Source organism: Lissotriton helveticus, chromosome 12 (assembly GCF_964261635.1).
Source record: "Lissotriton helveticus chromosome 12, aLisHel1.1, whole genome shotgun sequence".
Classification (NCBI taxonomy): domain Eukaryota; kingdom Metazoa; phylum Chordata; class Amphibia; order Caudata; family Salamandridae; genus Lissotriton; species Lissotriton helveticus.
This window is the reverse complement of record NC_136073.1, coordinates 336,786,784-336,802,315: the sequence shown is the minus strand read 5'-3', so window position 1 is coordinate 336,802,315 and position 15,532 is coordinate 336,786,784. Positions and strand designations below refer to the sequence as shown.

The window sequence follows — 15,532 nt, the reverse complement described above, 5'->3', positions numbered from 1 at the left end:
AGTAAATGAGACCTGCATGCTTAACCGATTGGTGGTGTGGAAACGTCATTTTTTGTTCTCTCCGTTTCATGAAAATTCATGAATCTGTTACATTTAAAAACTGTGTCTGAGAGGTGTTTGGAGCTGCGGCCGGCTGCGGGCATCAATAGTTTACCAGGCCTTTGCACTCTGTCAATATTGGGAGTCCTGGGTAACAGCACTTAAATGCATGGCCTGCCAGCCGTCACCCTCGTACCATCTCTTTAATGAGCCCGAGTGAAGCGACATTAGGATGCAACTGCTCTCTTCTCTCTGCCACACAATGGAGACAAACAGGGCTTCATTAGGAGCAGTCAGGGCCTGGGACTCAAATCATGCAAAAGAAGCGTGGAATGGCGAAGAAATACAAAAAAAATATGTATCCTTATTGGCGATGAGTGACAAATATACAGGCCGCTGCCTCCGCAGATGGATCCCGACGTCTTTCCATTGCTTGGTGACTCTATCCAGAATGCCTGGCTCCTCTTTGTTTACTCCATGTGTCTGTATGTGTGTGAGTTTGTGTGGCTCAGGTGTTGCACGGATGTGTTTTGTCTGCGCCCAGGCACCGGTCGGATGATTGTCTAGCCAAAAAGATTCCGGGGACGTTAAAGAGCTACAGACGTGGGTGTGTACATTTTAAATCCTAAGGTTATTCTCGAACACTGAGCCCATTTAATAAATGTACGGGAGATGTATGTGATCGCTTAAGTTAAAGTGCGGAATTTTAACGTTTATACCACAGTAATGTTTTCCTTTTAAGATGTTTTTCCTTTAAAGGCGCGCCACCCCACACACATTCGGAGGATACGGCAGGCTGCTGGCAGCAGGGGGAGAGGCGAGAGGAAGGGGCCTGCGCGGTTCCCTCGCGGGAGCGGGGTGCTAGGCGCGATAATTGCTTCCATATGGCGCCAGCTGCTGGCTCCCGCGAGGAAATAGCCAGGTGTGCACCCGTTGCCATTGGAACCAATGCAACGCGTGTACATTTTTGCAGGGAAAGCTGTGCCCATGACATAAGGTCCCTTTCCTATGCAGCGCATACCCGCTACGTAGGCCAAGACCTAAAAAACAATGGGCGGGGGGAGGGGTTGGATCAGGTAAGCAGAGTAGACTCACGACCGGCAGACTCTACTTATTCTTCAAGCCCATCTGTGGACCCGTTCTTTGAAGAAAAAAAAAAAATTCCATTTAAAGTGAAAATGTGTACCCTTTATAAAGTAGAGGAAGAATTGCTTTCTGCAGCACGGTATTGAGAACAACTTCTTTTAGTGGCTAAGTAACCCAGCCTTTATGCAATCTCACATGGAAATAAAAAGAAATATTGCCATTCAGAAATACAAATAGATTAACTACAATAATAGATAAGACACTTGTAGTAATCTGTTAACTTGCTTGTCAAAGCTGTGGTGTCATCTATTGAGCTTTGGAATGTTGCTCTTAGAAATCCTTGGTCAGCTGTGACTGTTCCCCGGAGGCTGTGGAGACAAATGGTCATTAAACCTAGTGCTCTTACACTTACCTGTCTATGTGTAATTACTTCAACACTCTCCGCGATACAACTCAAAATAGCCCAGAAGAGAGACGATCTGTCATCTGGATTGAGTGACCCTTCTGTTTGAAGAATGACATCACCATAAAGTTGGGATTATATCTTGTTAGAAATTACAACATGTTAGGAAAAAGTAGAGGCAGAAAAGAACTGTGAGTGGAGCCGTTTTTCTTTACTGAGTGGCATGCACCAGAAGAATATTTAGTGCAGATCTATACTTCTTCCTACTGATTCCTCAACTTTTCAATATCCTCTGAAACAAAACTGAATTGGGAAACATTTTCACCGCAATAACACAGCATCAGTCGAGGGTGCCATGTAGCTTCAGGTGGGGCTTTACATCACCTCTGTATATGCAACCTGTACCCGTCATATAGTGCCATTCCTATAGTCCGTTGCTCGTTTTCCTGCCCATTACTACATAGATATGGGCCTTATCTTTCTATTGACTGCGAAATCTTTAAAAAAAAATCAATCTTCCTTTATTTGAAATGTCTCCTTCAAGTTGTAAGGTTTTATGCACTACGTGAACTGTGGTAAGCAGGTGTCGTTGTCAGACCTCCATGGCACCTGCATGTGTGACCTCAAACACAGCCTATAATAACTATTGTTTGATGTACTCTGAGGCCATTAAGGAACAGTTGGCTAAGATTTTTATGGCAAAGATTGCGGCCGATACACCACCCCACACTCATTAGCCTCCTCCAGGTAGCTGTCTTATTTTTTAGCTTTCTAGTGTAAGTTCCTCCTGGCATGAGAAACAGAGGAAGAAATAATTCAGATGATCCGTTGTTCTTCTAGGAAGATGTCCTATTCTCTGGAAAGTTACAGGAGGTGGCAGCGCTGCTCTAATGTGCCAGAATCTATTTTCTGTGAGACGGTTCTAGTTCTTGAAAAGCTGCATCTGAATGTTATGGTCCACATTCTGATGCCTCACAGTTTGAGTTATCTTTTCAGGGCTGCTCTGCTTCTTTTGGGCCTGCCTCCTTTCTGAAAAGGTTTTTTGTGGGACTTCTGCCATCCATGCCTCTGGCGGCCTAAGCCCCGGTCCCAATAAATCCCATTCAGAACCATATGCTTGCTATGGTGCTTTGTCCCAGGAGCCTCTTCCAAATCCAAGGGCTCAGCTTGTTGATCTCACAATGGTGATACACCTTGCAGGTCTAGCGCACTGTTCTCAGAGCCATCCTTCCAGGGGTCACAGAATTTCTGATCACAGCTAAACAGATACTCTGCTAGGAGAAAAGTGGACACCTCCATTGAAGATGAGCCTCTGATTAAACAGCTCCATAGAGTTCAGAAATATACTCTTTTGGGGAAGGTTTTCAGATTGAATTCTCATGACCTAGAGATGCCTTTTCCGGGGCTTTCTTACATGAAGAACCACTATAAGACACATGAGCGAATGCCCCCTGTTGTAAATTGGGTTACTGGTTGAGGGGAGTGAGACCCTACTCAAGTAGAAACCGCAATCTCTGTCAGCATGATTTGGGACCTGGATACCTTCATGAGTGTTAAGTAGCGCTCCACAAATCTACTAATTCGTGAAATTCAGGCAAATCCAAAATTAACCTCTGCAACCCTCTGGTAGCTTGGCACAAAGTAGTCAGGCATATCTTAGAGGCAATGTGTAACCTATTTATGCAGCACTGAAACAGTAATAAAGTGAAAACACAGCACAAGAAAAATCACACACCAATTTAGAAAAAGTAGATTAAAACTTATTACATTAACGCCAAAATTACAAAAATCCAATCTGTAGAACCCGAAATATGCTATTTAATTTTTTTTGTTAAAGTAAAAATAGGGTCTAAAAGTACAAAGCACTTACAGTGGTTATCTGGTGCCTTCAGATCTGGACAAAGTCACAAGTTCAAGCCGATAGCGATGGAGCGGAGGCCGGATACAGGGATTAGGTGAGGCCTATGAACAAAAGTACTTTAAATCCTGGTTGCGAAGCATTGCACGGTCCTTTGTCGAGGATGGCTCGATCAGCAGCCGTTCTGAGGAGCCCCAATGCAGAGTACTGCATCAGTCAAGGATGACGTCGACGAGGGGCTTGCAATGCAAAGTCATGTGTCAAACAAGCTTCATGCATCAGTGTTTCCAACAAGATAGGGGATGCGATGTGGATTCCTGCATTGTTATCGATGGGCTTAGAATAGGAAGGCTTGTGTCACACAGCAGCGGTTCAGAGTAGACTGCAGACAGCTATGCAAGATTCAGCATCGAGGATGTCCTCGACAAGGGCTTGCGGTTTGAAGGCCAACATCAATGATGTGTTGCGCAACAGCAGTTCTGAAGAGGCTGCAGCCTGTGGTGCGAGGTTTGGTGTCAAAGAGGCATTGCACTGCTGGGTTTCCCCATGCAAAGCTGCGAGGAAATGGGCCGTGCTTCGTCTGTTCTGCCCACAGGACCACAGCTGGGCTAGTAGAGCACCTGCAGGCCCACTTCCAGGGATCCTGGAGTGGCACCACTTGGAGGGGACGGGGTCGGGGGGCAAGACTCATAGCAGACTGAGTCCAGGCGCTGGGTTAAAGGTGGTTGAACCCTTTTCTGTCCCTAAGACTCTGATCAGGAAGTCAGCATACTAGCCCTTGGAGTCACTCTGATGGTCCTGGGATCAAGATGCAGGTCCAATTCTTTCACACATCCGGCAGGGCAACATAGTAACATTCCTTCTTGCAGAGCAGCACAGCAGTCCTTCTACATCTTTCACAGGTCAGAGGTGTACTGAAGAGTTGGGCCTGAAGGTCCATTATTTATGCCAGGTACCCACTTTGAAGTAGGAGCAGCATTCTGAGGTTTCCAACACCAAAATGGTCTGAAATTTCCTGCCCTGGCCCCAGCTAGTCTGGAGTCACAATAGACTGGAATCTAGAATAAGGTTTAAATTGTTAATGCTTGCGCCAAGTATTTTGACCAGGCATTGTTTTTTTGATACAAAAATAGCTTGGATCTTTATCTTAAGTGTGTCACATTGAGAGTTTACTATTTAGTGAAAGTATTTAATCAAAGATGACGCACGCTCCAAATCTTGCCTTAACCCGTTGCGTACTCATGATGTTTCCACGCCGTCATGAATCACGGGCGGCGTGTGCTCATGACGGCGTAGGAGAAGACATGTCGCTGCCGCTCTGCCCAACCGGCACTAATTCCCAGCCTGTGCGGATGAATTAGTGAGTGGGCGGGGTCATGACGACTCCACGCTGTCATGAGCACACGCCGCCCACGACTCATGACGGCGTGGAGCCGTCATAAGTACGGGAGTGCCACGCCCACCCCCCACACCCTAGCCCCTCCCGCGCCGCTCCAGAATTCGGGGCGCAGGGAAGAGGTTAATAATCCAAATTCTAGTCTTATCTATGCCTAAATTGTGTATTGTAGTAGGTAGAAGATTTGCCAATAGGTTATACACTGAATTTTGGCCATCATTTGCGAAAGTTTTGAGGGGAATGCCAATTGACCATCTGAGACAGTTGGCATTTGCTGTGCGTTTATACTCTAAGCATTGCTTCAGCTGTTGGACTATGAAACTGTGAATTGAGTTTGCAAAGGGTAAAAGTCAAATTGCTGGCCTTCTTTTCCATGTTTTTCTTGTGTGTGATCGACATGCTACTTGTTGAGAAATATACGCTATATAGTTATATGTTGCTTAACACCTTCAGCGCGGTGCGAATTTTCATGCTGTGCTGAAGGTTCTAAAAAACGGGTGGGGCCGTGACGGAACGGTTCCGTCATTAGCACAGCCCAACCGGCGCTCATGACTGAACCGTTCCGTCATAAGCATCGAAGGGGTTAATAACATACCTTTAACTGTCCTATATTCCAGTATTGGGTTGACTTATTTTTCCATTTTCCAAAAATCATTACTCCTGGTTTTATCTGCATTCATTTGTAATTTATTGTCTATGTTGTATTTGTGTAGTTTAACCAAGGTGCGTTGCATGCTTATTTTGGTTTGATCAACAGTAACCAAATACTCTGCACACTGGATGTTGTTGCAGCCATCTCCAAATTAGCCAGGCATCGCCACCTTGTGGCAGACTGTCACAAGCTCCTGTGTTGATAATTAAGTGCTGGTGCCAAAGACCAGAAACCACCGGCTCAAATTAAGCACTGGATGATACAGAAGTCAGGTGCTTTATTAAAGTGAATGAAAATCAAGGCACAATGAATTATTTTTTCAACTTTTCTGTATTCTTCTGTGACACAGAGCAGAACACTTGGTAGCTCGTTGAATTTTCAGCCAATCCAAGAAATATGGGGCACTGTGCCAGCCTATTTAGATTTACTGATTTAGGATTGACAAATCCAGTACATCTGGCTACAAGGTGCTAATGCATGAATGCAAGCTCAGGCACCCAGAAGTTAAAAAAATGTCATACCCTTGCATGCTTTAGCATTATTTGCAAAGATTGTACCTTGCAGCAAACAGCAAATTATTCTCAAAGCTGGTGTTTGTCCCGAGGTTATAGATGCTTTCTTTTTTTCTTTTTTAAAGGGTATGCGTTCCCAACCACCCCACCCCCTTGTAGCCCAGTTCCCATTTCTACCTTGTCAATGGGCATTTTGCTACCCACAGCCGCAGTGCTGTTTAATTAGGTGCTGCAGTGCATGTGGCGAAATGTCCATTGGCAAGAATGACACGACCAGTTGACTTTGCCGAAGTTTGTATCTTACTCTTGTGCATCTAGTTATGTATGCTTGCTGGTTTATTATTTCAAAAGATATATTCATATTTAATTAACGCTTGATTGTAAAGCTGGGAACGTCAATCTACCTGCTTACTAAGATATTAAGGCAACCAACTAAATTATCAATTCTAATTGTCTGATTAGCGAGTTCTTTGTGTGTGTATATAATTTTCATTTCTATGAGTTGGTTCTTGCGGAAGGGCCTGGTCTACAACACACCAAACAGAATACGGCTGCTCAGGTTCAAAGCAGTGCCGGTATTTTTGTTGTTTAATTATTTAGCTGCTCTGGCATAGTAAGTAGCTGCATAATGCAGGTTTAGTAAGCATCATTTTATTTTTAAAACATTTACAAGATCTACCCAAAAGTAGGTGGCATTTTCTAGAATTAAGGATTTTGTGGCTCAGTGGACTGATGCATTAAGAAGTGGTCGGGGTTGACCTCATGGTTACAGGTTCAAACCCCAGCGGGACCCTTCAACCTTTCAGACTTACGAGGTCAATAAATTTAGTACTGTTGAATTGGTTAACAATAAACATCTGTTGTTTTAGCACCAAAGTTCCCTTCAGTGTGAACATTTGCTTTACATACTTTGTGTCTTGCGTGTGGACTTATAATATTGAAGATACCCATAATAGAGAATTTATGTTCCAAGTAAACAAATCTCTTTTATTGTTCGATAGTGTGATATAAAACTTAAAAGAATCACCTAACTTATTATTTTCAGCCACAAGGAACTAAGGAGGCGGAGGCGTTTGTCAATGCATTCCTGAAGCGTAGCATGCCATCTTTATCAGATGAAGTCATCCAAACAAATTTAAAACGCAAAGCCCTGATTTTGGAGTACAACCGCAAGAAAACCAAAAGGAAGAAAAAGGCAAAAGCCAAAAGTCTATCTGCAAAGCAGAGACGCACCATGAGACTTTTTGAAATTAAACCAGAGCAGCAGCGGTAAGTAATGTGTCCAACCCTGGTCATCGCATTCAACTGCATTTTTACTCATCCTGCTGCCTTCTAAATTCATACAAAAATTGGGAAGTGGTTGGCTATCTTTTCTTAACACCAGATTGCATCGTCTTTGTGCGTATATCACTCTGCTGTCTAATGTCGCTGCTGATATTGTGATTTTTATTTTATTTACATCTGCATGTTCCTTCAAAATCCACTTCATCCCATGTGTCCTGTGACTGGCAAAATCTAGTAACACTCCTACTCTTCCTCTACTAAGAGACAGTTCTCTGGATACTAGCTGGAAGAAAGCGTTAAAGTTGAACCCCACCCTCTGATTATCTTAAGGACTGAAACGGAACTAAGATATCCTGAAATGCAGACTTCTGAGTGTAATGCACATTTTATCCCTGTTGTTCTTTTTATAAATGTACTTGCCTTTCACTAGAAGAGTGTGACAGCTTTAGGAAAGTTGATGTATTGACTGTTCTTACTGCTTTTCAATGAAGTTAAGCTATAGATAGTGAAAACGTAAATTACCTCTTCTTAATTCACATAGGAAGAAAAACTGTTGGGCAGATTTGTATCAAATGTTGAGTAGGTAGTGGCTTTGGCTGTGTCTAGCTCAGGATCCTTTTTTGATTTCATGAACAATTGTCGAGCATGAGTTTTTGTTTTTTTATTAAAAAATGATCCAAATGAAGTCAGAAATTTGTAGTAATTTCAAAGTTAAAATCAGGATTATGGAATCTGGTTATATCCTTACTAGAATTTTTGAGGTAAGGAGATTCATTAGTAAAAGCCTTCTGTTTTTTTCTTTTTTTTGCTATATTGAAATCAGGATTTTGTTTGAAAGTCATGTAAGTCTTATGATTTGGGCGCATCTTTTATAGAAAGGTTCTATTTTGACTTGCTAACAACTTTGGCATTGTTTGACGAATCTGAGCAGAGTTTGACAGACGTTTTGTGAACTCGGCTTAGTTTCATCATATATAGAATCATGCATATCTTTCAACGGGTTCGAAGTGTTAAAGAGGAGGAGTCAAAATAGAGTCTTTTCCACATTAAGTTGCATGAAAATTGAATTCTGCTCTCTGCTTTAGCAAAAACCATTGAACAGAATGAATCCAGTTTTTCCATGTACAGAATTATTCCAGTTTTTCCATGAAGATAGAACTGTACCCCGAATGGGCCTTTTTTGTCAGGTTTCCCTTGCAGGCAGCGCTTGTGCAGCCCTCGGGTGAAATCTCTTATAGTATAAAAGCTTAAAAGGGGCTTAGAGCCCTCCCATTACTTACCATTGGTTGGCTTGCACATTGCGGTAATTTCCTTGCCTCTTATTGGTCAGCAGCTCCCTGCTTCCTCCTTGGCTTTGAGTTTCTCTCCCTGCAGTGGAGAATGGACCAACTCAAGTTTCCTGTTTATAGCCAATGTCCTTCTTCCATTGGCCGCACACTTCCAGAGGTACTGCTTTTTTCACCTTGAGACATGCACTCTCTGAAAGTGCATGTGTCTGCAGTCCGTCGGCCTTCCCCTGTTGTCCATGCTTTTCCGGACTCCTTCCCAACGTCCGACATTTGTTGTCTTGCCCAAACCTCCCTTCTCCTGTGTTGCTAGCCCCCCATCCGCTGACAATTTCCTTTGGGCCCTCATGCCTCTATTCCACATCTTCCACCAACTCCCTCCCCCACCACCCCTTGTGTTGCTTTCCCCTCCTACTCTACCTACCCTGCTTACTCCCTCGCCTATGCTCCTTCTTGCCCCCCCGTGCACCACAAAAAAAATGTTAACAAATTCAAATAGCTCTCGCAGAGCTATTTGGCTTTGTTAATGTTTTTGAAGATGTAGCACAGAAGGGCGGCCTGCTGTGCAGTATGCCTTACATTTAACAAAAAATGCGATGTGACGCAGTTAGCACAGTCCGCTCCGCAGCACTTTGTTTTTGTTTACTTTGAGCCATGTTGTACAACAGCCCGCACAGCTGTGCAACATGTCTTAAAAAAAACAGAGAGCGTCGCTAGATCTCACATAGATGAAATCTATTAGCTTTGCTTATTCTTGTTTTGTTTGTATGATGACTTCCTCATTACAATCAAGGCTTGTTACAGGTTTAATAGAAATATGTGGGTGAGTTCGTTTTTCAAAAGAAGTAGGTTCGATATTAGACATTGAAAGTCTAGTAAGAAAAATAGTAGATTTCAACTTGCCTTTGTTATCAAATTCAGGAGACTGATACCTTGAATAGTGGCTGTTAGCAGCCATTGAAACACTGACTGACACACTACTCAGGAATACACAAGTAGAGACCGTAGACAGTAGCGGGACAATTGTTGCATAACTCTTGCGAGATCTTTGATGGCTGCAGCCTTTTTGGGGAAAAGACCACAATAACACGTAAGATGATATCTAAATTACCGAACAATTGGGACATTTTTACATCTTTGCTGTGGACCCTTCCTTTGTTGGTGATGTCCCACCACCTTCAGACTCCTGAAGAAGTCTTTGTTTCATCGTAGTTCTTAGTGTTTATTGAACTTTATGTAGGATTCTTTGTGAGTATTTAAAGGACCATGACAAAATCTTTAGTGGGTGTGAAGAACAAGCACTTTAATCTGACTTCCTCCAAGGATTTCAAACGGCTTCTTGGATTCAAACAATTTCTTGACCCTTAAAGTGTGTTACATTACATACATTTGAGTGTTAAGTATGGAGGTAGGTAAAAGAAAAGATTGTTTTAGAGAAGGTAATCGAGATTGGAAGTTCTTGGAAAATAGTGGCTATACCAGAAATATACTTCCTTTTAATGGAGTGGACAAAGTTAGCTGTTAACAGAGAATCACAAATCTTATAGTTTTACTGAATAAAGGATCAAGATTTTATTAAAGACTAGGAAGCTAGCTAGCATTATGGATGTAACTTTTATTCACTCCTTCTGAGCAGCAAACCATTGAAAGCTTTCAAATAGAACTTTAAAAACATCACAATAAAAAAAGAATGTTCTGTCTCATATAATCTGCTTGACCTCCATCTTCCTCCATTTTCCTCCTCTTTTGTCTGTTCTTCTTGACTGTCCTAAAAACTCTATCTTCAAATCAGTCCTCTTCTAATTCTCTGCTGCCGTATTGCCGAGTTTCCTTTCCTTTGTAGTTACTGTGCCCAAGATCTTTCTGGGATTCTGCTGTGGCTGCCCTGGGCTTCCCTCCCGCTGCCGAGCACTCTGCAATTCGTGGTGCGGCCGCCGAGAGGAGAGGACGCCGTGACCACCACTACGGACTACATTTCCCAGCAGTCCCAGCGGCCGGAAGCCGGCCACGGGACATTCGCGCCAAGAGGCGTATAAAATCAAGCCCCACTCCCCGTGTCGCGGGAGCGCGCGGGGCAGCGCCGGGCTAAGCCCGGGCAAAGGGCGGGCCCTCAGAGGCCAGAGGAGTCTGGGCTGGGCCAGAGATCCTGGACAGTTTTACGCGAACGGACACTGGAACTGTAAGCAACTGATTTTTATATAGTGCATTCAAAGCCCCCATATTGGGACCTATTGACATTACATTTTAATCTTGAACTAAGGATACATTTTTACTGTCGATATCTGTATATGGTTGGAACTTATTTTGTCCTTATACAAATAGCCTTCCTAAAACATATTTTTCTCTTATTTAAGTGAATTTTGAATACATAAAAATTACTCGTGAAACTAGAAGTAAGGCTGCAGCCGGAGGGACAAAGTTGACGGGAACTCTTGATGATTTTATAGTACGCACGAACTCACTGATAGATCAAGGGATTGTGCTAATGGAGAGAAGGGTTTCTCAAGATTTGGCGTTTGCTAAGAGGTCGTCCATGGGCCACATTGCCGTGGCTCGTAGCCCGGAAAACGCCTTAAGTAATTCCACCATTTTGCAGACACATGCTGAGGTTCATAATATTGCCTGTACCCAGCCCGCCCTTCAGGATTCTATTTCTTATGATCCCCAGGATTTGCCACCATCTGGAAACATCGTGACTGCTACACAAATAGATACTGGGGCTGATAGTGGCAACTATCAGTTGAGAGGGAAAAGGGAGGGGGCGATTCCAAAAAATAAGTGTACTAAAAATAATAATATTATTGCCAAGAAGGCAACATCTGTAATTGTGAGCGAAATTAGAAACGGTACTAGCAAAGAAGCCGCGAGGGAAGTCCCTGGGGAGGAGTCAGGGAAAGAAGAGGTTGGCCCTAGAACCTTGCCCCTGGTTATTCCAGATGACTCCATCTTAGATGACACCTTAGCTGACATTTTTATTAACAGTACTACAGCTAACAACTCAGCTAATAGTACAGGAATCAGTGTAGTAAGGGAAGACTTTTTAATAACTACATTGAAGACACTAATTAAATCCTTACTTACATTCTTTAGAAGAGAAGCTTTTGGTGATAGAAACCCAACTAAATGAGCTACATAAGGATTTAAAAGCCCTATATATTACAGAGACTAAAAAAACAGCCCACAAAACCTTACCTGCTAACAAACCCCAAATACTTAAAAAATGTTTAAGTGAAGGTAAAAAAGCAGCTCTGAAAACCCCATTGCCAAACTCCACTCACCCCGAAACAAGTAAAATTTGTGCCAAACCCACTCCGGCCACTGAGGCTAAGATAAATAAACCAGCTAGCCTCGATGTACCCACTCATAGCCTGGATAAAGTCCATCAAGACAGGACCGAAAAACGTAGAAGCATCAACTTACCACCAGAAGCATGCCCCTACGTGGTAATCTTAACTGGGGTTACAGAATTGCCTCCACAAGTCACGGAACCCTTTTGGGCACTTAAAAATAAGGTGCTCCATTGGTTAAGTTCCAATCACCCTCTTCCACCAACAATAACTAGTAACATCTTAATGGTACAGAGGGTGCCATGGGTGGGATATAATAGAAAGAGAACTCGAGGAGATTGCGTGGTCATAACTTTTGAAGATCCACGAACAGTGGAACATATCTGTCTGGGGGCATCTAGAAATAATGGAGCAACAATCGTGGCCAGAGCACTCTCCTATTTCTATACGCCAGTACAGCAACCAGATAACAGATGGAGTTGGATGAGGGGCACCAATTATGTTAGGGGAGGGTTGGGGCTTGACCTACATAGGGATTCTAACCAAAATGGCTGGGGAGGGGGGCAGAAGATGGTTGGTCATTAATTCAGCGAAGGGCCGGGAGACCACATTATGGTGACCGGCAGCACTATGGTGAATGGTTGGGACCACAGTACGTCCCACCCACTGTCCCTTGTTATAACCGGTTTAGTGAGCTAGAGACTGTGGACTGACGTACGGTGCATGAAGAGGCCCCACAGTCCTCCTCTTTTTTATCCATTCCCTTTAAACCAATGGATAGTAGACTATCACAGGAAATGCCTGATATAAGCGTAAAAAGGTCAAGCAATAAAAGGGTATTAAATGGAAATGAAACTAAAAAACTGATAAATAATTGGGGGGGAGAACAATATTTGTAAAAAGGGAGTAGATACTAGGAATAACAGCAAACAAACCATCGTAGTATCTAAAACCCATAGAAAAATAACTCCTGTAAAACATGGGAAGGAAATGGGAATTGTTAGTATGGACGAGACAGTTGTGGTCCAAAATAAAGATACGTGCTTTCTGATGTTTTGGAATGTGGCAGGTCTAAAACAAAAAATTGTAAATCCTTCTTGGGAAACTGTTATAAATGGCCTGGACATCTTAGCTCTTCAAGAAACTTGGGCCATAGATCCCATACACTTAAATGGCTATAAAACATACTTTACGCCGGCACTAGGAGGAGACTATGGGAGACCCAAGGGGGGATTAATTACGTATCTCTCAAACTGCTTAGCTTATGAGAAGGTACGTTTTTATTCTGAATGTAATTATTACCATAAATTAGTGATAGATACCAAAAGGGGAGCGAGTATCATTATCATACATTTTTATAATAATATCCCAAGTAATGCGATTCGGGATATTTTGAAAAAGTTAGGTAATGACTTACAAAGTGAAATAGATAGTAAGGAGAAGGAAGTAATGATTTTATGGGGGGGGGGAGATTTTAACTGTCCATTATGCAAAAAGGCATTTGTGGTTTAATGTTGGAGCAGGACATTAATCTTACACATTTTAATCATACTCAAATCGGGGATCTGCTAAATGAGTTATTATTTAATTACGATTTGGGATACGCAAATGAAATGACACAACAACCAACACCATTTGCGCCAACATTTATTGGCAGGGGAGCATCTACCACTATTGACTTTAGCCTCTGCTCAAATGGTTATGGTCATAGGATAGGTAGCTTTAAGATTCTTGACTCACCAATTAGTGATCATTTACCACAAATACTTGAGTTTGAGAACCCCTTCGTGGTACAACAAAATGACCAGCCCCCAATGCAGGCTGCCCCGGATGAGGTGCTAGGAAGACAAAACGGGTATATACGCAAGTGGAGCAGGGTGGTCCCCGAGGATTTCCTTGTAAAGCTGGTAAATACCTGTGCCGATAGTTTTAACATCTGCCTGGATGAAGACTCTAAGAGTGAATGTATAATAGAGCATTTTAACATCATTGCATCTACTATTAAAGAGAACTTGAGGGTGGAGCTAAGGAATAGGCCTAAGAATAGTAAAAGATGGTTCGACAAGACATGTACCAAGCCCCTTACAGATCTTAAACATGCAATCCACCAGGTGCCTCGGGACACCTCTGAAATAAGCAACCTAAGGAAATGTTATAATCAGGCATTGATAAACCGGAAGAATGCCATAAAAAGGTTGGCATGGGAAGAATTATGTGCAGCCTCACAATCTAAAGATATATCTGCCTTCTGGAGGGTGGTAAATGCCCCCCTCCCCTATGATAATATTAAAGCTCACATGGAAATTGCGATTGATGAAGACGATTGGGTTGCACATTTCTCCACTCTTTACATGTCCTTAGATGAAACCGCTGATACAGGACTTAATTTAATATATGAGAAAGGGGACGAGGCACAAAAGTTAGTGGTAACTCTGCCCGAAGTCTTAATGAGTCTGGAAGCCACAAAGGGGGGAAAGGTGGCTGGCCCAGATGGGATCCCGGCTGATCTGTTTACAGCTAACAGTGAAATCTGGGGCCCGATACTTGTACAGCTTTTTAACGCAGCCTTAGCAAGGGGACTGAGTCCATCATGGTTTACATCAATCATTGTTCCCATCTACAAGAAGGGAGATAGACATAATTGTGCTTGTTATAGGCCAATATCCCTTCTTGACTCATCTATAAAGATCCTCGGCAGAGTCATTTTAGCTAAATTACAAAACTGGCCAGAGGAAAATGGGGTAATAAGTGACCTACAATTCGGGTTCCAAAAGGGCATAGGAACAACTGAGCAGGGTCTAAATTTATTTCTTGTCCAGCAGAAATACATAATGATAAAAAGGGAGCGTCTTTATTTCACGTTCGTCGATCTTACATCGGCTTTTGATTGCGTTTCTCATCATAAATTATGGGATCTGATGTTAAGGCTGGGCGTGGAAGAATCAATCATTCGTTTCTTGAGGGAATTGTATGCAGGGGCCACTGCTACGGTTCGTTATGGAAAAGGGGGGGAATGTAGTAGGTCTTTTGGGATAGGGCGTGGTGTACGCCAGGGGTGCGTTCTGGCGCCCTTTTTATTCCTGATCTACATAAACGGCCTGGAGTCTCGTCTGCTGCAAGAGTGCACTCTTGTATGCGGACAACGCTGTGTTGATGGCTCGTACCCCCATGGCCCTGCAATAATTGATAATATCCTTTAATAGGTTTATGCTCAGTTTGGATTTAAAAATTAACTGTAGCAAGACTTTTTCCATGAACTGTGGAATAAGTACAAAGAAGCAAATGAAAACGATGTATATAAATAACGCCCCCTTGGAAAAAACATCTACCTCCCCTTATTTAGGAATCCTGTTCCATGAGACGGGTTCTTGGACAAGTGCGGTGAAGGCAAGAACGCTCTTGTTCTCGAAGGCAATAATGGCCTTAAAGAGTTTTTTTTTTAAAAACTGGGGGAAAAAACGATAAAGGAAATTTTAACTATTTATAATGCAACGTGTGTATCGGTGGCTTTGTATGGAGCTGGCCTGTGGGGGTATTGTAATATAAAACCCATCCAAATAGTTGAAAACAAGTTTATACGACATATCCTGTCTATACCGGAAAGTACTGCGACCTTTATGTGTCACGCGGAACTTGGGCAGTTGTATATTTCAGATACAATTAGAATCCAGCCCATTCTCCTGGGGCATAGGGTATGGACTTCAAATGAGTGTGTACTAAACCGAGCTA

General features: G+C 42.8%; 1 protein-coding gene across 2 annotated transcripts in view; it reads left to right on the top strand.

The window, feature by feature from the left end:
* Positions 1-15,532, top strand: part of POP4 (POP4 ribonuclease P/MRP subunit) — a 180,503-nt gene that overhangs the window by 71,000 nt on the left and 93,971 nt on the right. For both annotated transcript variants that reach the window (XM_078668288.1, XM_078668289.1), the window contains exon 4: positions 6,992-7,215. In XM_078668288.1, coding sequence (XP_078524414.1) covers positions 6,992-7,215 — 224 coding nt within the window. The remainder of the gene's footprint in view (positions 1-6,991; positions 7,216-15,532) is intronic.